Below are 25722 nucleotides of genomic sequence, written 5' to 3' on the forward strand. Positions count from 1 at the left end.
CAGCTCCACCATGTTGCTAGTAATCACCAAATGTATTTATCCAAGATATTATGAATTCATTTTTTCAGCATATGTTTACAATCCTCAAGGAATTACTTCAATTCCAGGGAACTACAGTCCTCACGGAGTTTGCAGCTATTTTCTGTTATTCTGTGTGATTGCCTACTGGCACTACTGTTTCTTGTGTCGCAGAATAGTGGCATTAATATTAACTTAATTGTAAATATCACGTGTTAACTGTCTCTCTGACAATGAATATTGCTTTCATTCCTGAAATGCAGGTAGTCTTTAGGAAAGCGGGTGTTCTGTGGGGATCTCGGCAGGGAGATGCTGGTGAACTCCAGCAGGAGAATGCCAGCTTCCTAACATTTTACAACTCCCAAAAACAGAGCGGGGGAGACAGATAAACTGAAGTGTAGAGAATAAGGGCAACCTTACCTGGCAGCGACAAACATCACTCTGAGCACTTGGAGCCGTTTTTAAAAATCCATTTGGGATGTTTGCCTTACTTTTCTTGTACTCATGTCCTGTAGCGGTGGTTCTTAACTTGCAGCACTGCCAATGAGAGATTGTTCTTTCCAACCTGACAAAATGCAACAGTAAGAAATAGAATCCGAACAGCGGATCCGGCCACATTGAGTGATAACGTTGTACGTGGTCTAAACCAGAACAAGCACGCAGCACAGCGCCATTCTCTTGGTACATAAGCAAAACTTATGCAGGCAGAATGGGAATAGAGGACAACATATGCGAAGTCTGAGCATAAATTAGCTGCAGTTGAAATGTGCTGCTTGTGTGCTTGGGGGTAATACGGGTCCTTGCTTGCTAGCCAGCCTGAAGCAATTGGTACGTGGGCAGAAGTGTGTCCCTGACCCGTCCGATAGCATTGGCCTGGTGTAGAAAAGTGACCTCCACTGGGCTGGGGACCTGCTTCATGGGCTGGGGGTCTGCTGGGCTTTGGGGGGGTCGGCTCTCCTGGGCTGTTTGGAGCGCCGTACAGCTCTTATTGCATTTACACCCTTTCGGAGGCTCACCACAGGCTTGGTGAAGGTAGCAGCAAAGCTTGGAAGAGGACAGTAGGCTTTGCTCCATAACACTGGTGAAAATGTTAGGGTTTTGGTCTGCGGATGCAAAATCAGTTTTGCATTCCGCCTTTGCGAGAGTGCAAGGTGCATGCCCGCTTTCAGAATTAATCATGAAGCCAGCTCCCTAGCTGTAGCTTGCAGAGATTGTTTCCTCTGTATATAAATGTTTGGAGGCGTCTAATAGTTTAAAATGAGGAGGAAAATTTAAGCTCTCAATAATTAAGGAAAAAAGGGGTGGGGGGAAAAGGCTAATTTAAAAAGCAGGGATTAGGAGTATGACAAATAGCTGGTGAATTTGCTCAAGGAATCTCGTGTAGAAGCATTTGCAAAAAAGCAGGAGGAGAAAGCCAAGAAGGCTACGTGTGGGATAATGATATTGTCTGCTTTTTTTACAAACTTTCTTTGAAAAGAGTAGAGTTTGTAAATTCCCGATGCAGACCTCTGGGGTGGTTCTTCCTGGCCTCAGCAGCTGTTAAACTATAACCTGTTGGCAAGAAGGTGACTCAAAAGGTAGTTTGGTAAAGAATTGTCATACTGATGTAGAAAAAGAAATGTAAGAGCTGTAGTAGTAGTTAAGCAGATTTCCAAATCAGTCAGTTTTCCGTCATGAAATTTCAAGTATTTCATGTTTTGCTAAAAGTAGCAGCACTTGGAGTCTGACAAATGGGGGGGGAGGTGTTTCGGTTTTTTTTCTTCCTTGCTTCTTCTGCCTTGCTCAGGAGATGAGTTTTATACACTTGTTCTGTGTGTGTGAATGCTAGCAGCTGGATAGAGAAAAGGGAGCCCTTTTAGGGATAAGCTACATTCACGCTGTAACAGGCATCAAACAGTTTAAGTGGGGGCATAACTGAATTTCTTATACACCAGAGACAATCAAATATGAGGAACACGTTCATAAGAAACTAGGATTTATAACTTCTTTTGTCCCTAGAACCACTCGTTAATTGTTATTTGGTGCGTGTGTGTTTGCCTTTTTCTTTCTTGTTTTTTTTAGCACGTATGTGCATTCCACTGTGGCTCTTTTTTCAGCCTTCATGGACAACGCTGCTATCTTTCTACTTTGTTCTGTTGTGTCTTGGTATTTTTATGGATCCAATCTAAAAATCTCAAGGATAATCATAAGCAGAACTTCAGCATAGCCTGTATATATTCCTTCCATATGTGGAAAATCATGTTTGCGTGGGTTCAGTCAACTCAGTAGCAATCCTGAATAATTCTGTGGGATGGTTCATTGTTCTGAGTACTCCTTATTTGCTAGGAGCGTGTAAAACATCTTCACTCTGCATAACTAAGTCATTAGATTACATTGCCATTAAAATGAATTCCATCATTTAAAATACCTAATTGTGCTGTTTTCTCTAGAGATTTTGTATTTTTACTGACTAATTAATTTTGTTGTTTTAAATCATGATTTCTGTTTCAGAAATTTTCTGTAATGATAACCACTTTTATATCTGTATTGAATATAAAAGTTACAAAGATAAGGCTGTTGTCCTTTCAGAAGGCCAGTTTTATATCTGTATTGAATATAAAAGTTATAAAGATAAGGCTGTTGTCCTTTCAGAAGGTAAAGAAAATCAACTTATCTTTTGAGAGGCACTGTGCAAATTAAGCAACCTGTTAAAACAATCTGTGGATGAATCACCATTTATGGAAGTACTTTAAGACGTCGTTAATTCCATGTTGATTTATGTAACTTTCCTATGCCAGCAAGAAATTGTAGGAGAGTGGAATTACTAAGTCACGTTACGGAGGTAAACGTGACGTGACTTCTGGTGAATTAGCCAGACTTACATCTCTGAAAAGTTTCATTATTGTGTTACTTGACATCTATTCTGAACTCGAGATATAAAATGTCTAGGAAGAACAGAAGGTTATCAGACAGTTTCTAAGGGCACTTTAAGAGAAAGCCTTATCAATGTCTTGTCTCTGCCACACTTCTAAATAATGTTGCTGTAAGCTGGGAAGAGTCATTGTGCCTCATTTCTTGTATGCACGTATATTTGCATATAGTTTTCCTAGTGGAATTTAAGTTACGTTAAGATTCAGAAATACAAGTATTGTGAAGTGGAAAAAAGCAGAGCACAGGGAGACAAGGGTCTGCAGAACAGCTTTTTATGAAGCACCATCAATATGCTAGGATTCTTCTGCCTGGAAAGAAATGGCTCGGGGAGGCTGTGATAAAGTCAGAAGGTTACAAATGGCATGGAGGAGGTGAATATGGCATAATTGCTCACTGTCCATTCCAGCACAGAAGCCAAAAGGGTATCGAATGAAACAAGGATGGTTTGCATTTGGAGCTACAAAAGGAAGTGATTTTTTTTCACACAGCGCATAACTAAGCTGTGGAAGGCCTTGCTGCGGGATGTTGTGGGGGCCCGAGGCTTAAGCTGGCTCACAGAAGACTTGGACAAACGTGTGGAAGCGTGGTCAGTTAAGGGGTGTTAAATGCAAAGACCGAAGGTTCAGAAAGTCCCTGGAGGCACTGTTTGCTGCAGTCCCTGAGAGTTCTGGGAAAATGTGGTTTAGTGCTTGCCCAGTGCTTACATTATTCCTTAGAGATCTGCTTTCAGCCCTGTTTGGAGGCAGGGTGAACCTTTTGATTTGACCTACTACAGCCAACTGCTCCGTACGGCAGGAATTAAGCAGAACGATTTGGGACTTTTTCCCAGATATGACAGTTAGCTTTTCTTGGTGGTATTCCAAACAGGTAAATACTGACACAAGAACGTTGTCAGATGCTCCTAAGAGATTTTGTAAGCGTTTTGTTAGGGTCACACAGATTTTAAGTGAGATTTTAATTTAAGATACCATTACCGTTTCTTCGTATCTCGTAGTCACATTCATACTTGAAAAGTAATTTCATATAGAGAACTGCGTGAACAGAAAAATCGGTTTTGATAGAAAAAGAAATGTTGCAGGGAAAATGCCTTGACATAAATAGCTGAGGGGGCAAGGCAGCTTTCTGGTGGGGGAAGGGGTGGAAAATGTGGTAATTTCCAACTGCCTCCTTTCATTGTGGGATTGGCATCACTTAGGAAAGTAATTTTAACCTTATGGCTACTTTAATTTCCTGTTCTGTAAATTGGTAGCTGCTTAACTTCCCAGCTTAGTGAACAGTGATTTTAGTTGTACTTCAGGCATCTTCTGAAAGAGTAACTAGCTGTGGAAGTACCAAAAAATTCTCAGTAGTCTTGTGCATCTGGGAAAAAAAAGAGGGGAGGGCAGTGTTAGGGATTTAAAATCCATTTAATACAGAATACTTTCAGAACACAAGAATTTTGTACTTTTTATACCTTTGGGGAAGTTTCTCTCAAGTGTGATCACCTAGTCTGCTCCGCTAGATTTGTGCTGTTACTGTCAGACATGAAAGGTGCACCACTCTGTTTCCATTTTGCATTTTTCTCAGAAAATCAGAAAATAACAAACGTTCCACTAACAGTGCTTATGAATCATTTCTGAAGTGGGTTGTGTTCTTCCATTAACAGGCAAGATTTGCCTATATTCCAATTTAAATGCTTGGCAGGTAATAATGTGTTGACCAAAGTCTTCTGAAGATAAATTTGTTCAGTAAAAAAAAAAAGAAAAAAGATTATTATGGTCTTGAGTAAAACAAAAAATACTTATGACGTGCATGCCTTCTGGACACATGCAAATAACAAACGTACAAAAGAGTAAACTGTTAGATACATATTTTTCTCGCCTGATACCATTTTCTGAATCTTTTTGCTATAAAGTCAAAGTTTACTTGCCAAATGTATTTAAAGATAATTTAGTCAGTGAAACTTATGGGCCTAAATCATTATGAAGTTTCCCAAAAAATAGTAGCATAGCCTGGAAATACTGGATAGGTGCATGACAGTTATGTAGTAGCTATGTAAAGATACCTGCAAGTGCAGAGGGGAGTACCGTTAAGGGTTTAACAATATGTGCAAATTTGAGATCTTTAGCTGCGCAATCAGATGTGTTGGTATAGATGCTAGCATCCTGAGGATGCAGATAATCCTTCTCCAGTAATAGGAACTTAGCAACGTAAATATAAATAAAAACTAACACATCAAAGTCACTACCAAATGCCTCCGTCTGCTATTAAATTATTTTGCATTTTATTTGTGAAGGTATGGTTCTTTGTAAAACTGTTATTTGTTCAGCCTTGAACTCTTTGAGTTATGATATTTCATGTGTCTTGTATTTAGACTTTTGTTTCATGACCAACTATTGTTTGCTATTAGTTTCTGATAAGCAACAATAACAACTTTGGCAGAGACAACAGTAACAAAGTTCTTAAACTTTAGGCCAAGTAGCTTCTTTTTTAGTGAAGCAACATTTTTCCAAGTCTTCTAATGAGCCTTGAACAACATTACATCGTTTTAAAGTGTTGTTATAAATTGTAAGTTCATTAAAAAGTCATATTGCCTAAGCAAGAACTACATCACTGAATGTTCAAACTGTCTCTCTTTCTGTTAGTTCAGTCTACCTCAGTATTTTCTGTGGCAACTATTTAAAAAAATTCCTTAGGCTGTTTAAAAAATAACTTTGCATTCTAAGTTGATCATATCTTCAACTTGAATGACTATATGATAGTCAGTGTATTCTTAAAGGAATTTAAAATACTGATTTTGTTTCATGTTCCTGACAGGTGCATTCTGCTCCCTCTCTTGGGAATGAAGCCCCCTCAGCAGAGCCTATTCCTGCTTGTAGATTCGGTTGACGAGGGCTGTAATGTTTCCGAGGGTGAACAGACTTCTACGAGTTTATCTGGAACAATAGCGGAGCTTTTAGCTGGCCACTTTGAGTTCTTCCCTCCGTGGCTGCTCCTCCTGTGTTCTGCCCGCAAGCAGAGTAAAGCTGTTACAAAAATGTTTACAGGTGAGTACAGAGCATAGCAAGTGTTTGTTACCTGTGCCTGTAACTAGGAGGTGGTATTTGCAAGACCCTCGGTGATGGTTGAAAGCACTGATGCATGCTTAGTTCTAAAACATGACAATCACAAAAATGGTAATTGTAAAAAACACACATTCCAGTTTACTGAGGACTATAGAAAGCTTAAATCAGCCAAGTATTTTAGAGATAAATTATGCCTTTGCAATACATTTGCAAAGAATATGGCTGCTTTGAGTTTTCCTCTTGCTTTGCTAGTTTTAAAAAGCTTTGAAACAGTGTAGGTGATGTGTAAGTACATAAGTATGTCGGCTGCATACACCCATTCCTTGTGACTTTTTTTTATCTCCCCTTAAAATCTCTCCCCTTATTTTCAGAAAGTGGGGAATAACCTTTGAAGGTGAACCTTGAGAGGGGAACAATGTAAATGTGGATTCTTGGAGTATACTTTTGGCAAAGGTTGCACAGTAAAAAAATTCTTTACAGCTTCTTCATCCCGGCTTTACTGTGTCATGAGAACATTTCTTCACTATAATGACATTGTTACTGGAAGTTCTCTGAAATTTAATAAAGGGCAATATCTAGACTGGATTCCAGGCCTATGTATAAAGCCTGTGTGTATTAAGGCAACAATTAGGACAAAAATGTGATTATAGACCATCGACCCATAGGCTTGCTCGTTTCCATAGTGGCAAAAGGTCAATGGGATAATTGCATTTTGGAACGAAGTACTGTATTAATCAGTGGCAGACATGAACATTGGTATTTGGGAGTATGTGAGAACTAAAGGAAACTTTGGGGTAGCTGCAGCAGGCTCCTTTGGACGTTCATATGGGAATAGTTTTGTCAAAGTTTGGCTGATTAGATACGTTGTGATTGCCAAAAAAACAGACAAAACTTTCTTCAGAGCAGTTTTATTTCCTTTCCACTGAATCATATAATGTTTCAGACTAGTCCTAAAAAATTGCTGTTGTCTTCTAAGTATGTTTCCAGATGGAATTCTTGACAGGAAAAATCAGCAGAACTAATGGATATGCCTTTAAAATAAATTTAATTTAAATGAGTTAATTTCTCATTTCCACAGAGAATGACTTGATGAATAGCATAAAGTTGTCTTGTGATATTATAGTCCCATCTTCACTGCGCAAAAGGTACAGAAAAGAAAGAATGAATCCCAAAATAATTGGACACAAATAGAGAAGAAATGTGAGGGTCTATGTAGAGGAAGTGGTGGGTTTTTTCCACTATGAAATAAAACTCTGAAATTACAGCCAATGTGACGGTTGCCTACTTTGGATGATTTTCCTTTTTACAGCCAATACTCAAGTTTGTGAAAGGTATAGTGAGGATGTGAGGAGCATCGCTGAAGCTTCTGCTAACTTCGAATACATTGCAACTTTGTGTTGTAAAACTTGAGATAATGATCATTTCTGGTTGTAGCCTGAAAAGGGTAGACTGTAACACTTCTACTGGGGCAAACTCTTCTCCTTCTTTGTGGTATTTGAATGTTTCCTTTTAGCTGGGCCAATATATAAAGCTACTTACTTGGTGGGCAGGCAGAATTCAAGATCAACGATGAGTATTTTTTGCACTCATGACGGAAGAAATAAATGCGTATAGTGCATGCTGCACTCTGGGACACTATTGTACTGAATTTCTAATACTTCCAGTTTCCCAGCAGATAAATGTTTGCAACGGTAATGGTAATATAATTACTATAACTTTTCTTCAAATGTGTTTCTTTAATTTGGAATGAAAAAAAATCAGTTTCACTGTAATTTAGTAAGATAGATAGGAATCCTTTTAGGATTATTTTAGGAAAATGTCCCATCTGTAGGGTTTTTTTGCTAAAAATTTTAGAGTACGACATGAAATATATACTAACCAATACTAATTTGTTTACAATCAGTTTATAGCAGCTGTCACTTAAAATTTTCATGCAGTGAAAACTTTGTCCAGAAATGTTGCTGAAATGAGAGCTAAACCCATTTGTCAGAAAGTTGCCAATGACTGGGATCAGGATTGCTGCAGCGGCCTGGTCCTGACAATGCTCTTTTTTGGGTGTCCAGTACAGATGAGAGTTCTGCAGGCATCTCCCTAGCCAAAAATAGTGATGACGTGGAAGAAGGCGTCCAGTCTCTCTCATCCGCTGTCATCTTGCTGCTGCCAGTGGCGAATACAGCATCCCTACCGCTCCAAGAATGAGGAAAGGAGGAGGGCTGTTTATTCTGGTCCTCTTTGTCCCTTCACTTCTGTTGGTGACTTATTTATGAAAGTTGAATAGCTGTGCCTGCATCTGCTGCAGCTTGTGTTCTGGGCCCTTCTGTATTCCCAGATTCTGTAGTAGCACAATGTGCTACAGATTTTTCTCCTTACTCAGATTCTCAGCTTTCATTAATTAAAAAAAAAAAAAAAAGGTTGTGCCTCTTGTGGCTGCAGAGACAACCTCAAAAATATGAACCAAATGTAAAATGATGCCTGCATGAGGCTGCGGTCACCCTCCACAGTGAGCAAAAGCCAGCCAATTGAGTACAAAAGGAGGGGAACAGATACTGCGTGTCCTCCTGCCTTCTCTTGCATGTGCGCTGTCGTCACCAACTGCCACATCGTGCCTGTTTGTTTTTCTTATGGACTTTTTCCCTAAATTTAACAATTCTCATAATTATCCACATTATCTCCCACATCATCGTTTACTATCATTTGTCTACAAGTATGGACAGTTAAGCAGCTACATTAAACACAGTCTTTCCAATCTTTTGTATTATAATGTTAGAAAAAGTTTCCTTGTATTTCTAAATAACAGAAAAAGCCTTCTAACCTGAAAGTGGCACAGAGCATACAATTTTTTTTTTTACGCTTCAGCTGATTAGGTAGTAAAAATGCTTTTCTAAAATGAGGCTAAATCTTGGAAGCATAGCAGTTTTTCTTACAAAAATAAATTCATTTTTTAAAGATCCATCATATTAGTTTAAAAATTTTAGGCTTTTTAAAATCAGGCAATTCTATTTAGATAAGTTTGAGTGAAAAGCAGATGCTTTCTCATTAACAGCATAAAGGTAAGTAGACAAAAGCGCATAGGTACAAATGCTCTAATTATTGGTTTGAAGAGGCTTTTTAATAGGCATTTACTTAATTACTTCTTTTTTGCCACGCACATAAGTATCTGTGGCATCTGGCTTGGTTATACCCCTCAACTAAACAGGGACACTCTTCATCCAAAGAATTCCTTCTCATGTCTGAGGCATGAGTGCAGCAGTGTGGTACGAGCCATGCAGATGTCACATCTCAGGGATCTGTAGTTTCCATAAAGTTAATGTTAGAGACCAGAAAGGTACTGGAAACTACAATACAAAGAATCAAAAGTGGACTGGAAAGGGTTCAGTTTAGCCTCAGAGGCAGCTTAAGCTCCATTCACTCACTTTTCCATAGGCAAAAGCAGGCAGGCTGTCTGACATTTTTCACTCTTCCTTTTATCTATCATTCAGTTCCAGACAGCCAGATATTATGAAGCATTGATATTTATCCAAACTTATTCTGGATTAGCAATCTTGGGAGCATAAGTCTTTCTCATATTTCTGCTATTTGCTGGTTCTGGTCTGAATAGATGCAGAGGGCTGTTTTTCTTGTAGCCTTTCCTAAAATTAAAAAATAAGCAAAAATGTGAAAACTTTAGAGAAATATAGTGAAAAATCACAAGCCAGCTTCTCTGCACCCAGAAAACTCATACTGTTTGGTACCTGAAGCTACTCGGGTAGTCGTATTGCTGAATCCCCAGATCAAATCAGCTGCCTGATTTGGAACTGAACCTTTTCTCTTTAGCTGCTATTCCAGAAAGTAAATGGCATGAGACCACTTCAGGAGAGATTGCTTCAAAAAAGAAAATCTAAATTGTCCTCAAATTTTTCATTGTAGGTTGCAATTTATTTGGGTGGTTTCATGTTACTTGAAAGTCTTTGTGAGTCGGATTTTTACTATAAAAGATAATTTTTATATATTTATGTAGTTGTAAAATTTACTTCTATAATATTACAGATTTGAAAAAGTTTATTTGGTTTTTGGAAAAAAAAGTATTTAGAAGGCTTGGGAAATAAACTGGGAGCTTTTAATTACGGTTTCCTTTCTTCTCATTACTACTTTCTTCTGACTACCACTTTGAAAACACGATACTAGGGAATTTCATCTTTCATAGTAAAAAGTTATGTGTGAATTTTGAATTTATTTGCTTTGTAATTAAAGAGGGAAGACTAAATTGTTTTAAATGGACTGTTACTTGTGAATCTAACTAACTAAACCTCTGCAATGACACGGGCCGGTGAGAGCAGCAGATTTCAGCCTCCATGTCTCTTGGCATCTGGGGTAGATGCAGTGAAATTTGTAATGCATAGTATACTGCAAATGCACTAAAAGCTAAGTGGGCTGCTTGAGTTTTCAGGTGCATTTTACTCTGCTGGATATGTTATTCTTTTTGAGCAGGTGTGCATAAATGGCCATAGAAATACCTAATTTAAGATATGCTTAGATCAGCAGTGGAAATTATTAATGCCAAAACACTGCCATGTTTTTAAGCATTTAGATTACTTTAAAGTTAACAATTCATTTAAATGAATATTAAGATGTATTTAAAACTTTTGTAATTTACTTATGTGAATGTATTTAAAGATATGAAAATGGAAGGATATTTTTAAGTATTTACTGGAACCTGCTACTTAATAGCTTATTTTTCGTTATTAAAGTTTGAAAAGGTTGACGTACTGTAGAAGTATTTATATAGCCAAGATACTTTTTTTTTTTTTTTTCCTTTGAATGACCCTAGATCTTGCCAAGAAATACATTTGGAACTGATTTGTTTACAGAACTGCCAGGAATTTAATAAATCAGGAAAATCCATATTGGAGCTCCCATTGGGTTGAAAGTGATGTGTTGTAAGAAAAATTTTAACAATGCAAAAAGCAGGGTCGTGGGACTGTGAGTTCTGTCTGCTGCACTCCTGTTTTGCTGAGCTTAAGTAGTTCATGGGAATGCATCTGAAACAAAATGAGCTTTCTCTTAATGTTTTGGTGCTTCTTGTCCATGAAAGTGACTTATTGTATCTGGTAGGGTTCAAAAGCAAGTTTGCAGGATCTTTGTTTGGAAATGTAAAATGACCTCATTTTCATAGATGTTTAGGCAAAAAACCACGGCTTTGTTTTCCTCCTTCAAGCTAGCAACAAGAATTTGAGAGTTAAAAAAAAAACCTCTATCTATAAGGCCTTTTTTGAATTATTTGCTTATTATAGTGTGGCATGGTGCCGTGGTTAAAATTAACAACCTATTTCTGTTCAAAAGTCTGTTGCAATGGCAGTTTGTTAATCCCAGCCCTTAAAGGGCGTATCATCCCTGGGATGTGTGAAGGTCCGTATGAGTGTAGTGTGCTTCTTGCTATACAAACTTGTCTTCAGCTATGCTATATAGGATCTCATTAGAAAGGAATATTTGGAAATATTGCAAAGGAAAAGAAACAATGTTTAGCTTCCGTGAACATACAGCCAATCAAGTTGTTGAAATTACTGACTTCTGGAATATGCACTGCTCAGAAGTCTCCTGAAGTTTATTTGCTTGGCTGAAGCACTTAGACATTTGGTATGTCTCAGGTAAGTACAGAGAAGGGCAATATTTTTAACCCTAATATGGAACACAGTAACGATACAGCCTCATTTAAAGGGGGGAAAAAAAACCAAACACCGCAAACGCTTCCGTTTTTACTTTTTTTGGAGGGTTTGGGGGTTTTTTATCACATCCAAAATGGTTTTGTTCATTTTCCCACCCATTTTGGGAAGGAAAATGAAAATTGGTATTCGAAGAACACTGCAGCATGAGCAAGAGTCTTTTGCTTTTGAAACACATATACAGGGACTGAGACACTTAAACAGTTATCGCTCTGCAAGTTTTCATGTGAGGGCTGGGAGTCAGGGGCGGTGAAGTGTAGTCGTTAGTCAAAACTGAACATGAGCTGAAATCTCAGGATTGCTGTCGTGTGAGTCAATCAGAGGTTTTCTCATTGAGGGAAATGAAATCAGCTACTGTAAAAACTGCAAAAACACTTGAGTAATTTAAAAATAAACATAACTTACATATGCAGATATATATTGGAAGGAAGGATGTGGGCATGGGATTAATGCGAGAGATTGGGGATGTTGTGAGCAGAATCACTTAGGACTAAACACATTAAGAAGGAGTTTGCAGAGCTCTGTACCTGTTCTCATTCAGCCAAGTGACAGGTACAAATCTGTACTAGGAGAAGCAGAGAACTTCAAAGAACTGGAAGGTGAGAGAATGCGGTGGTTGCATTTCCTCTGACTTGAGCAAACCAGGGCTGTTCCCTGCACACGAGACAACCAAAGGGACACTCATGTCCAGTTACAGCTCTGTGTGTGCGTATGACTGTGAATGCATGCACCAAGCAATGCCCTGGTTTTAATGCCTCTGTTTTCACTTCTGTATCTTCTGAAGGATCGTAACCTAGGAACAGCCTTTCACTTGAAGGGGAAGCTTGGGATCTGCAGAATCGCACTGTCTGATCTTACTCAGCGAAGTTTCTTATTCGGCTTATGCACAAGAATTAAGGGCTTTGCAAAGTTACATACAGAATATTTTAATCAAATATGTAGTAAATTGATGAATTATTGCCATTGTGCAGGTCAGGTTAGGACATTACTTAAGTTGTGACAAATTATGATGGATAAAGATGGTTCTGTGTTGTGTTTGAGAGGAAAAAAAAAAAAAAGCCTCTGTGGAATAGAGACAGTTCCCCCCCAAAAAATTATTTTTGCCTTCTGGCCTTCTCATTCAAAAATCTTCAAGTAGACAATCTTATTAGTGTAGTCTTAGCCTGAGAAGTGACTGTGCAAAAGTGTCCTATCCAGTCATGTTATTTTGGGGAGAAGCATGATTTTGGTTTTGGTACTCTATTGATTTAGTCCTGTTAGACTTGTAATGCTACCGTAATTAATAAGGGAAGAAGAAATATCTTAGTAACACCACCATAGTTTGCCTCTCAGTTCTAATCTGTTGTGTTTGTACAACGCTTATGGAGACTAAACAATTAACAGAGTGAGCTTCATGTGACATTCAGAACGTCTGCTGAAGATGCTCGGGAACAGAAAGCACAGCTCTGTTATCAAGCTGAATTTTCAGTCAGAACAAGCTCACAGGCTAAGCAGTTTGATCCACAGAATGTTTAAATGCAATAAAAACATAGATCTGAAAATAACATTCCTCAGAGTCTCACTTAAAATTATTTGCTCCATGGAGATGGGGCCAAAATTGCATTTGAATGTGTTGCTCTATGGTTGCTTTTCCTTCAGTATAATTCGGAGGTTAGTAACTGCTTTGAAAAGTAAAGTTGGGGGGTTTTTATGACTAGCTGAGCTGACTGTAAGGAAATGTGTGCAATCTGCTATGCTGGAGGAAGAGATTACAGCCTGTCCCTGGAGAAATGGGGTACAGTTCTGGCCTAAAACACACTAGTTTAAGCTGCGGTTTTCCCATAGCTTCCAGAAGAGTAGTGTTCAAACAATGTAATGTGTCATTAATCAAAGAGGGTAGGTCTTCATTAAATGCTTAACTTGGCACTACCAAAGCAAATGTTATAAATGACAGAGGTAGCCGTGTAGTCCATAAAACTATATCTTAATTCCGCCTCATTCTTGAGAGCCTTGTGGCCAGTGAGATTGCCCTAGGGACTTCTCTCACGTGCTGCTCAGAACAGCGTTCTTTGCTTTGGGCGGGGGGGTGTACGTGTACACGTGTAAGGAGGAAATGTACACAGTGTGCATGTATGAAATAATTTCCCTTTTTCCTCTGAACAGTAAACAGGTTGGAAAAACAATGAGATCATATGACTGTGAGAAAACCTGTTTCCTTATACAGTGAGTCACCTACCAAAGAACCGAGGTGTTGATCTAAAACTCGGTCCTTACTTGAAAAAAATAGGTAATTTTCAGAGCACAGAGCTGTAAAGATATTTAAAACCATTTTTGAGTCTCTCTCCCATATCATAAAAGCTTTTGAAGGAAAGTAAGGTGATCAGGTTAAAGTGATTTATGTACGTTTCATCATGCATATGCCCTGGGTGTGAATAACCTCTTCTATAATTATATTAATGTAATAGCTGTCTTAATCTAAATAGATGAAAATTATTTGGAATTCCATTGTTAACCACACTGGAGAAGGGATTATTCCTTTAATAATATAATAATACTTAATAATCTTATTTCGGTTGCAGTTCTGGTGGTTTTGCCTAGGTGTTTAGTATTGTCCAAGGCAGACACACAGTGCCTGATTCAAAGTGATTTTTAAAATTTTCTTCGTTAGTAGCATGTATTTCTTCTTATAGTAGATGACAAAAATGTCTATTATCAAAGTTCTCTGCTATTATTATGAATTTACATTCACTATGTGTACACAGAAAATATATAATTGTGGGTGTTCCCTACCCAGAAGTGTCTATCTTTTTCTTTTTTTTTTTTTTTATGTTGACTTAAGCGAAACTAGATCAGAAATAATAATAACTTTCTTCCCTTTTAATAGGTTTCCGAAAAATAAGTCTGGATGATCTACGAAAGGCTTATATCGTGAAAGATGTGCAACAATATATTCTGCATCGTTTAGATCAGGAAGAAGCACTGAGACAACATCTCACAAAAGAAACTGCAGAAATGCTGAATCAGCTTCACATCAAAAGCAGCGGTTGCTTTTTGTATCTGGAACGTGTCCTAGATGGAGTTGTGGAGAATTTTATTATGTTACGAGAGATCCGTGATATTCCGGGAACGTTAAATGGCCTATACCTTTGGCTCTGTCAGAGACTTTTTGTGAGGAAACAATTTGCAAAGGTCCAGCCTATTCTTAATGTAATTCTTGCAGCCTGTAGGCCGTTAACCACAACAGAATTGTATCATGCAGTGTGGACCAAAAATATGACATTGACGATGGAAGACTTTCAACGCAAATTGGATGTCCTGTCAAAAGTCCTTATCGATGGACTTGGAAATACAAAAATCTTGTTTCATTACAGTTTTGCAGAATGGTTGCTAGATGTAAAGCACTGTACACAGAAATACTTGTGTAACGCAGCAGAGGGACACAGAATGCTGGCAATGAGTTACACTTGCCGAGCAAAGGATTTAACGCCATTGGAAGCTCAAGAGTTTGCATTGCATCTAATTAATTCAAATTTACAGTTAGAGACTTCAGAGCTGGCTTTATGGATGATATGGAACGGCACGCCTGTCAAAGACTCCCTCTCAACCTTAATTCCTAAAGAACAAGAAGTATTACAGCTACTGGTGAAAGCTGGTGCCCACGTCAACAGTGAAGATGACCGCACATCTTGCATTGTTCGGCAGGCTCTGGAGAGAGAAGATTCCATTCGCACCTTGTTAGACAACGGAGCGTCAGTAAACCAGTGCGACTCCAACGGGAGAACGCTCTTGGCCAATGCAGCATACAGCGGCAATCTCGATGTCGTTAACTTGCTGGTTTCAAGGGGAGCAGATTTAGAGGTAGAAGATACTCATGGGCAAACAGCACTTACCTTAGCTGCTCGGCAGGGACATACCAAGGTTGTCAATTGCTTGATCGGATGTGGGGCTAATGTTAATCACACTGACCATGATGGCTGGACGGCATTGCGATCTGCAGCGTGGGGTGGGCACACGGAGGTGGTTTCTGCGCTCCTTTATGCTGGAGTGAAAGTGGACTGTGCGGATGCTGATAGTCGAACGGCGCTGAGAGCGGCAGCTTGGGGAGGACATGAAGATATTGTGCTGAATCTGCTTCAACATGGTGCTGAAGTTAATAAAGCTGATAATGAGGGCAGAACAGCTTTGATTGCAGCCGCATACATGGGGCATAAAGAGATCGTGGAGCACCTGCTGGATCATGGTGCAGAGGTAAACCATGAGGATGTGGATGGAAGGACTGCGCTGTCTGTGGCTGCGCTTTGTGTACCAGCCAGTAAGGGACATGCCTCAGTGGTTAGTCTTCTAATTGACCGTGGTGCTGAAGTTGACCATTGCGATAAAGACGGCATGACTCCACTGCTGGTAGCTGCTTATGAAGGACATGTAGATGTTGTTGATCTACTTCTAGAAGGAGGAGCTGATGTTGATCACACAGACAACAATGGTCGTACACCACTTCTGGCAGCAGCCTCCATGGGCCACGCTTCAGTTGTAAATACTCTCTTATTTTGGGGTGCAGCTGTTGATAGCATTGATAGTGAAGGGAGAACAGTTCTGAGCATAGCCTCTGCACAAGGCAATGTGGAAGTAGTACGGACTCTGCTGGACAGGGGGCTCGATGAGAATCATAGAGATGATGCAGGCTGGACACCTTTGCATATGGCAGCTTTTGAAGGTCACAGGCTGATCTGTGAAGCTCTTATAGAACAAGGTGCTAGAACAAATGAAATTGATAATGATGGACGTATACCTTTCATATTAGCCGCACAAGAAGGTCACTATGATTGTGTGCAGATATTACTGGAAAATAAATCCAACATTGATCAGAGAGGCTATGATGGGAGAAATGCTCTCCGGGTTGCTGCTTTAGAAGGTCACAGAGATATAGTTGAACTACTGCTCAGCCATGGAGCAGACGTAAACTACAAAGATGCTGATGGCCGGCCGACACTTTATATCTTAGCATTAGAAAACCAGCTTACGATGGCTGAGTATTTTTTAGAAAATGGTGCAAACGTAGAAGCGAGTGATGCTGAAGGAAGAACAGCACTCCATGTTTCCTGCTGGCAGGGCCATTTGGAGATGGTACAGGTGCTGATAACATACCATGCTGATGTGAATGCTGCAGATAATGAGAAGAGATCTGCTTTGCAGTCTGCTGCATGGCAAGGTCATGTGAAGGTAGTGCAGCTTCTCATTGAGCATGGAGCTCTGGTTGACCATACGTGTAACCAAGGTGCTACTGGACTCTGCATTGCAGCCCAAGAAGGGCACATTGACGTTGTCCAAATATTACTGGAGCATGGTGCCGATCCAAATCATGCCGACCAGTTTGGGCGCACTGCTATGCGTGTTGCAGCTAAAAATGGACACTCTCAGATTATTAAATTACTGGAAAAATATGGTGCATCTACTCTGAATGGTTGCACTCCATCTCCAGTCCACACAATGGAGCAAAAACCCTTGCAGTCAGTCTCCTCTAAAATGCAGTCATTAACAATGAAGTCAAATAGTTCAGGGAGTACTGGTGGAGATATGCAGCCTAGTATGCGTGGCTTATCTAATGGGCCTGCTCATGCCTTCAGTTCTCCGTCAGAGTCGCCTGATTCTACTGTTGACCGTCAGAAGTCATCTTTATCAAATAATTCCCTGAAAAGTTCCAAAAATTCTTCTCTCCGCACCACATCGTCGACTGCGACTGCTCAGACCGTGCCCATTGATAGTTTCCACAGCCTGTCCTTCACAGAGCAAATACAGCAGCATTCCCTGCCGCGCAGCAGAAGTAGGCAGTCTATTGTTTCTCCTTCTTCCACAACTCATTCCCTAAGTCAAAATCATAATTCACCAAGTAGTGAATTTGAATGGAGCCAAGTAAAACCTAGTTTGAAATCAACGAAAGCTAACAAAGGGGGGAAAACGGACAACTCCAGCAAATCTGGGTCAGCTGGAAAAAAAATAAAACAAAGTAGTTCCTCCCAACCAAAAGTGTTAGAGTATGAAATGACTCAGTTTGATAAACGAGTACCTATTGCCAAATCTGGGACAAGCGTGCCGCTGAAATCAATGCCGGCAGAGCCACAGTGCAAAATTTTGGTCCCACCAGCTCAGCAAGAAGTTGGTCGATCTCAGCAACAGTTCCTAATTCACCAACAGAGTGGAGAACAGAAGAAGAGAAATGGAATTATGACGAATCCAAATTACCACCTTCAGAGCAATCAGGTTTTTCTCGGTAGGGTTTCTGTCCCCCGAACAGTGCAGGATAGAGGGCATCAGGAGGTACTGGAAGGCTATCCTCCCGCAGAGACGGAACTCAGCCTTAAGCAAGCCTTAAAACTTCAGATTGAAGGGAGCGACCCAAGTTTCAACTACAAGAAGGAAACACCATTATAAAAGGTAACGTATCCACTCACAAAGGAAGCAAATGCGTGCATTTCATCACGTGCATTTTAAATACGCTAAAATTACCTTTCATTGTCGTTTCTAACCATAATTGCTTTCTTAATGAAAACCATGAGTGTTAAAATCTTAACCTGGCATGTATTTGTTTTGCTTTCGTTTAAAAGCATCAACCATAGAGGAATTGGATCACAGTCATATTTTCTGTTAAATTCTGATTGCTCAAATCGTACCTCACTGTCTTTGGTACGTGACTGAATAAAACAGCAAGTTTCATGTAGCATTGATTTAAAATTTTCTTTTCAAACATAAGGACAGTTGGGAATTTTAACGTGATATTTTCAGATACAGTAATTATTTTGTTATTTACAAAAACACTTTTCAGGAAGCTTCTGAAGATTCTTGTAAGTTACAGGCAACCACTTTACTTTTGTGAATTTGGATTTTAAATGTGAAATCTCAGTAGCATAATTATCTACAAAGTAAAAAGTTAAAATACTACACTAAAGCTTTGATTTTATATTTCTGTTACTGTGAAGGTAAGCCTCCTATAAAAGAGATGGCATTCCTCAGAGCAAGATTAGAATCTATGTTATGGTACCAATTTTCTGACCATTCTTTAGTTCTTAATCAGTGGAGTTCATTTAGATTTCTCACTTTCTCTCCCATACTGAGTTTTAAGCTGATAAAGGAATTTTATGTAGCTTTTCCAGACCTGAATGAGTGATTCAGCTAAAAGAGAACTATTTTTCTCCCTGTTCCTGATGACATTTATCTTTTTTAGAGGATTGGGAATGTGTTAATAATTAATACGTTTTCTATTTGAATTTCAAAGCAGCAGCATCTTTATGAAATGTATGCACGTCCCTTATTGCTTATTTACTTATTTTTGAAAACATATTTTTTGTTTGTGTAAATGCTGCATTTTTGACAGATCAGACCGCTGCTGCTTAGAACAAGAACGTTCTTGCTAGCTGGCTGGGTTCTGCTGCAAGTCAGCAAAGACTGCGGGCGTCTAGGACAATCGCAGGCGGTGCAGAATCCACAAATGGGAGGTTTTCAGCTGTTGCAAACACATAGACAGGGTTTTTCCCAAAACGTCCTGGAAATGGATTTCACTTTAATGGAACGCATCTCTCTGGATGTAGCTGAGATCTCTCGTGAATTGCAGAGCGTTAGAATATTGTGCAGGACTCCAAGATGTTTCCTTGGGGTTGGCATTTTGGTTAAATGAAAATATTTGAAATGATACGGTGTTTCAAAAAGCTATATACTAGAGCCTGCACATTTGTAAAATCCAAATATTAGCAAAGGGCCAGATGAGCTGTCGGGCAAGCGAAAGTGGAGGGGCAGGACAACAGGAGCAGGCAGAGAGAGGAATAAGCAGGTGAGAGAGAATGGGCCCTAAATCTTCCTAAAAGTCAAAAGGACTTTAGATTCCCACAGTTCTACATCATGTCCAAACAGGATTTAAATTTGTTTGTAACTTTTTTCCTGCCTCCGTAAAACATATTAAAATGTATAATTAAGAATTGTATTTCCTAACTCTTCTGTACCTGCGCCTGATGTTCAGTGCTTGCTTTCATGTTACACTTTATTGTAAATAAATTGTATGGTTCTGACGTACAATGTGTTCATTTGACCTGACCTGTCATCAAAAGACTAGTTTTGATGAATTTTTTCTTTGTTCGTTTTAAAATATAAACAAAGCATGTACAAAAATTGGAACACTCCACATGTAATTTTGAAACTCGAATTGGGCTTTGCTTTATCTGGAGCAAATAGTGCTTTACTGAAAATTCAGGGGTTTTCTCTGTGAAGTACTTGTTTATGCAAGTAGCTAAGCATATGAGGTGACGGATAACTAAATGGTTCCTTTTGCTTTTTCTCTAACGATTTTTCATAGCTTCATTTTAAATATGGAAGTTTAAAACAATTTTGTGTGGAGTATGAATTGCTTGGCGCAGGCTATAATTTACCTCCTCTTTTGCCAAGTCTCGAGCACAAAAACAGTAATTTCCCTGACCAGTGAATAAATTAGTCACCTGTGGAGAATCACATCAGAAATACTCTGCCGGAGCACCTGAGGAACGGCTTTTCTTCCCTGGCTGCCGCTTCCGAGCTTTATTCGGGAAACGTTCCTGCTGTGGGGACCTTGTAGCTGCTTTGGATGGTAGAGAGCACAGGGAATCAATCATGGGATTTGAGTTAGGCAGGAAATATTTTTCATCATCGGGATGTTGTTGTGTGCTTTTAACTTTAGTTAGAAATGATACAGCTCTCTTTCTGACAACGTTGTTAGTATTACGGAGTATTTCAAAACTTAATGTTTCTGTTTTGTACTTCTAGGCCAATTCCATGATGCTATGAACAGAAGCGCTTCTGCTCCGAATGACTTATCAGCTGGCTGGGAGGAAAGCGTACAATGCTTGTTTCGTCCACCTAGAAATTCAAGAATGTGATTACTACAGTACAGTTACCTTAATTACTGTAACGTGCCTACATTTTCAGGCTGCCTTCTCAGTATAACCCTCTGTGCTTCAAAAATTTATTTTGTGTACTTTGTATTTAATACACAGAATGAGCACTTTTTTTAATTGCAGAAAGATATATGCTGTATTTCCCTGACCACAGCTGAAAATGCTAAGAACAAGGAATTCTGATGTCCTATTCTGGAACACCTGGTAGAGGTGCATGTGCCACAGTGAACTGTGTATGGAAAGGCAGTGCTTTTTGTATTTATTTTCTTGTGGCTAAAGAAAATAAGCAAACAGTTTGTCACATTTGCATTGTTGTAATGTATGGTCAGTTCCCTGTGTACTTCAAAAAGTTCTTTCCAGAAATACAAGTCTTGGAACAGTATTTTATAAATACTGTGCTTGTGTGTTCTGTCTGTGTAATAGCTGTTCAGTGGTAGCAAAGGAGTTGGACTGCAACCGCCTGCAGTATCTTTGGGATTTTTAAGAGACAAAATCCACTATCTGGTACTACAGCACCATATCTGGATGGCAGACTGTGACCACTGGAAGCAATGGGCAAATTTGGTCTCGGACACCTGATCTTAAATAGCCTCCGTTATTGTTACAGTAATGAGGTAACTGAATATGGGTATGTTTTAGGTGCTAAAGTAAAAGGTCTGATCCTGCTTTCATGTATGTCTTTATATGTTAGAAACAGCTCTTTCTTTTTTCCAAGGTAAAGGACTGTATTGAGAATGTCAGTAAAACAAACCGTGGAAAATACAGACGCTTTGTTAATGAAGCTGAGAGAATATACTGTGAGAGTACAACGGAAAAGCAAATGGTTAGTAATACCATTGTCTGGGGAGTAGAGAGATGACTGAGTTAGTCCTGTCCTGAGACAATAACTCTTTAAAGCACAAACTTGTATGAATGTGGTTACTGCTTCAGATGGATTAGGTAGAGCCAGCGTGAGTGTATCTACCGGGAGCATGGTTAATCAGCAGCCTGGGTAGTCCATCTACAGATAATGGAAAGCTGGTTCCCCACTCTTACAGCAGAAGAATTTTACTTGTATGAAAGAGAGCGAAATGAAGGCCATTGTTGTGAAAGCGAACAGTACAAATTTTTTCCTTTGAATGTGCACATCTTACTTGCACAGCTCTGTGAGTGATAAAATAAATGGGTTATTTTCTCCCAAAAATGCAAGCTATATTCTACTATTCACCGTTACACAGCCTTGCTCTTTAGAAAATAAGCCTATTTTTGTATGTGAGTATTTCTTCTAAAGGCTAAGGATTCATCTTTTTCATACTCTAATTCTGATCATTCCACAAATAAGATGATAGAAAGCTGAGGTTATTTTTCATAGAGGATTAATTAGATGTATGGCTATCCTTTAAACTTCTATAAATGGCCCCTGGATGTATATGTAGTGCATATTCTGAGGCACTAAAGGGCTCCGCGTCTTGTTGTTATGATTAACAATCATCAGAACATTTTTTTTAATATCTTGCACCTGCATTCTTATTTGCTTGTTACTAAATGTAAAAAGAATCTTTTATAGTCAGGCATTCAGCATATAGTAAAACTAGATGTTAAAAGTTGACACACGGCAATATTGATTATTCTGAATGTTTCATGTATTGAATTTCTTGTCCCTGTGGGACAATTATAAAATAAACATAACAGGAGTCTGGCAGAATGGCCTTAAGAGGGTTAGTGGCTCAGTAAACAGAGAGTACCAAAATGTTCTCAGCAAAGTTGTTCCGAACCTCAAGTGCAGTACATTTGCAATACTGTGCAAGAATACAACTTTTCTTAGTTATTAGATGTATGTTTTGTTCTGTAGAAAGGGATCCCTGAATGCCGACATTTTTCTACTGACCTTGACTGTCATTGGGATTATATTTATTTAATTTTATTGTGTTGTTATTAATTGCACCTTGTGGACAGAGGACGTAAAAATGTGGCCAGTTTCACAAGGGGCCACAGCTTATAGATAGCCTGATGGTTTTTGTGTGAATAATACTTACATTTGAAACAGTTGGTGGGGAAACCTCATATCCAAATCAGCAGAGAGTAGACCTATTGAAAATATTTTCAGAATGACAATTCTTACAGATTTTGAGTATCACTTTGGAACAGAGCATGAATTGCTTTAAAACATCTACTTTCTCAGAAAGTCTGTGTAATTCCACATTGCTGTTGCGTGTGATTTTTAATATCATCATTTGTGAGGGTTTTGCGTGCAAAGAAAAGTCACTGTTCTCCCTGTTGTTTGCTCCGTTCTGCTCTGCTCTTTCACATCTGTACAATCAAGTGGAGGTGAATGGAGTTGCATTGCTATGACTCAGCACCGTTTCTTCTGGCAATGTAACAGTGCTCACAACCTAAAAAACCTGAGTAAAACATGAATCCTGTTTCTCTTCATCCCATTTCACTGGTCCTTCCAAGGTCGTCTCCACAAGACGTCTAAAATTCTCGATGGGAGCACAAGGGAAAAGACTGTTTTGTGGACACGGATATCAATACTGTGTGCATGTGGAAAAACTCTTCAAAAGAGAAATGCATTAAGAGATACAGAGGCACAATTGATGCATTTTTGTCTTCTCTGTGATCAGTATTGAAAACATTACCATTTATTTAAAAAGAAAAAGGTATTTTCCCTCATCAGTTACTCTGCTATGCAAATGTCTGTTATGCTTAATATTCCCCATCTGAACTCCTCAGTTAACTTGGTTTGCAGATAGACTGTTTTTCCTGGAGTGGGTTGTAAATAGCCTTTAATGTACATTGAATGAATTTCACATTGTAAAATTTTTATTTTATTCCTTGTATTATATTAAGCGAAAATCCCTGTGTATATGAAAGTGCATAATAAATATATTTGCTTTTCAGCAGACATCTAACTGTTTTAGTTTTACTACCTCGTTTCCTGGGACATCTCAGAAAAAGGTTATTAAACTTGATTAACATTTGTGTAATACTTAATGAAACGTGATGTGTGTCCAGTAGGCAGTCTGGGCTAGCAAAACTCAGACGCCAACGTTAATTCCTGTGACCCTGCTTGTCATGCAACTGACCTTTTTCACATTAATCTGAGTCAACCCTGAGCATTTGCAGGAGAAAATTCGCTACGTGTTCTTGTATTTAAAGCTACCATTGTATACCGTATATACCAGGAGGGCCAATAAATTCAATATTTCAGTTGCTCTAAGTTCTTTACCACTTCAAATGGTATTTGTTAATTATATCAGTGTTTCTCTGTAGTATTTTCAGATTAAGCAAAAGCTCACTTACTGATGGCAGCTACTTTTCTTGAACTTGTTATTAAAAAAAGTAGGAAAGATAAGTTTTCCAGTCATTGCAATAATCCCATTTGCCACTGTGATCTTGTCTCAATTCTGCTTTAGGTTACATAGCCGTCGTGATTTCTCTGCAGAGAGTTGTTGAGTGTGAAGGAAGAGTTTGGCTATGCCTTCTGCAAATGATGGTTCAGGTTTACCTCCATGTATTCTGGTTCACACTGCTTTCAGCTATTGGTGCTTATGGGTCGACCGATTTCTAAGGTTAGGAGAATGACAACCAGAATTGTTGGTAACTGTTGACTTGGTTTCTGTATATTTCTGCGGTTTCTGACAATAATTATTGACCCTCTTCTGTTACTTTGTTATTTCAGGCATAAAGAACTTATGAGGTGCATTAGTTCAGTGGCTGTTTTTCATTGAGGCAAAGAATCGTTTTCACTGAATTAATCTTTAAGTAAGTTATATTACGTTCCAGAGACACACATTTTCTTCAGATAATCACTGTAATAATATTTAAATAAAATTTTTCAACACCTGTTTTTAATCTCTTATTCTAGGGAATATAAACAATCACGTTGAATAATGCTTCACATCTTCTGTGAGATCTTTACAATTTGGCTTGTGTATTACATGTGTTTTCCAAAAGAAAGCTGGGACTAGTTGGCACAGTGAACTAAAGCTTTTCAGTTGGAGGCCCTCTGAGAGACAGCAATGAGAGTTTGGCATTGATCTAAATCCTAATCATTTTATGTTACAAAGAGTCACAGAAATAGGGTATGGGACTGAGAAATCTACTTGGCAAATCATTTTATTAAAGAAGTCTCTGAATTTATATGTAGGTAATATAAACAAATTGACCTTTGGAATGAAAATCTAATTTGCTGGTGTCCCAGAAAGACCTACTGTTCTCACTTCTATTCTTACAAGTTTGTATTAGATCAGAACTACAATTACAGGTAGATTTTAAGCTAGAGAAAAATAATTTATAACAGACTCCTGTGATAAAACCTTGCTTCTTCAGGAATTTAGTTTGCGTCCTGTAACTGTTTCTGATGGATTAAGAACACAGTAAAGGATTTTGTGGTTTGGGACCTTTTTTCATCTGTGCCTCATTAGTTCATCGTGGACTCCCTAGTCTATTCTGTAGTTGCCTTTCGGGGCTTGCTCCAGCATTTGCGTGGGGGACTGCCAGAGCTACAGCAGTTTTCAGCCATTGCTGTTGTATATCCTTGAAAAAACAGGGGAGGATAATGCAGGGAACAGCTATGCCAGATAGAACTAATCAGAAAAATAATTGCCGTTTCTTCGAATCTGGAAGGTTTGAAGCAGTTATCTCTGGTTTAACGGTTCTTTCAGTTGAAGCCCAGTTTCCAGCTTGAAGTCTGAATCACTGAGAGCCCACTGGCAGAAGGGCGTTGGATCTCCAGGCAGAGGGCAGGCGACCCAGTGCCACTGGGTGTATCAGGTAGATGTGTATTTCAAGTAAGAGTCGATCTTTGCTGAAGGACTGTGTTTATTCAGAACACGATCTGCTGTTTCTGGGGAGAAAAATAAATTCTTTGTGAGAACCTCTTTGAAGAAAATGGTTTTATGAAGAAGCAGTATGCAGTGTGGTTGACTAGCCTGTTTGGGGGGACTAAAATCTTAAGCTTCCAAGTCTGTAACTGTTCAGAATTGTTCTTATTGCACGTTAGTCTGCTACAGAGGTTCTTCTGTTTTAGTTGCTGTTGGCCTGGGTTAAATAGGCCAGGTTCCAGAAACCCTCATACCAGTCTGTTTACTATTCCTAAAGTTTTTTATTATTATTTTGTTTTTTAAATTATGATAGTTCGCAGAGTTAAGATGAGAAGTCTGACTCGTAAAACGT

General features: G+C 38.9%; 1 protein-coding gene across 2 annotated transcripts in view; it reads left to right on the forward strand.

Annotated features, from left to right (window-relative positions):
- ANKRD50 (ankyrin repeat domain 50) overlaps window positions 1-23444 on the forward strand; it is a 43480-nt gene extending 20036 nt beyond the window's left edge. For both annotated transcript variants that reach the window (XM_087737504.1, XM_087737503.1), the window contains exons 3-5: window positions 5725-5954; window positions 14535-18082; window positions 20435-23444. In XM_087737504.1, the coding sequence (XP_087593630.1) occupies window positions 5725-5954; window positions 14535-18079 (3775 nt within the window). In that variant the 3' untranslated portion in view covers window positions 18080-18082; window positions 20435-23444. The remainder of the gene's footprint in view (window positions 1-5724; window positions 5955-14534; window positions 18083-20434) is intronic.
- Window positions 23445-25722: the final 2278 nt, after the last annotated feature.

The sequence above is a fragment of the Nipponia nippon genome, unplaced genomic scaffold, assembly GCF_047370975.1.
Source record: "Nipponia nippon isolate SJK-2023a ecotype South Korea unplaced genomic scaffold, ASM4737097v1 scaffold_6, whole genome shotgun sequence".
In the NCBI taxonomy this organism is placed as follows: Eukaryota; Metazoa; Chordata; class Aves; order Pelecaniformes; family Threskiornithidae; genus Nipponia; species Nipponia nippon.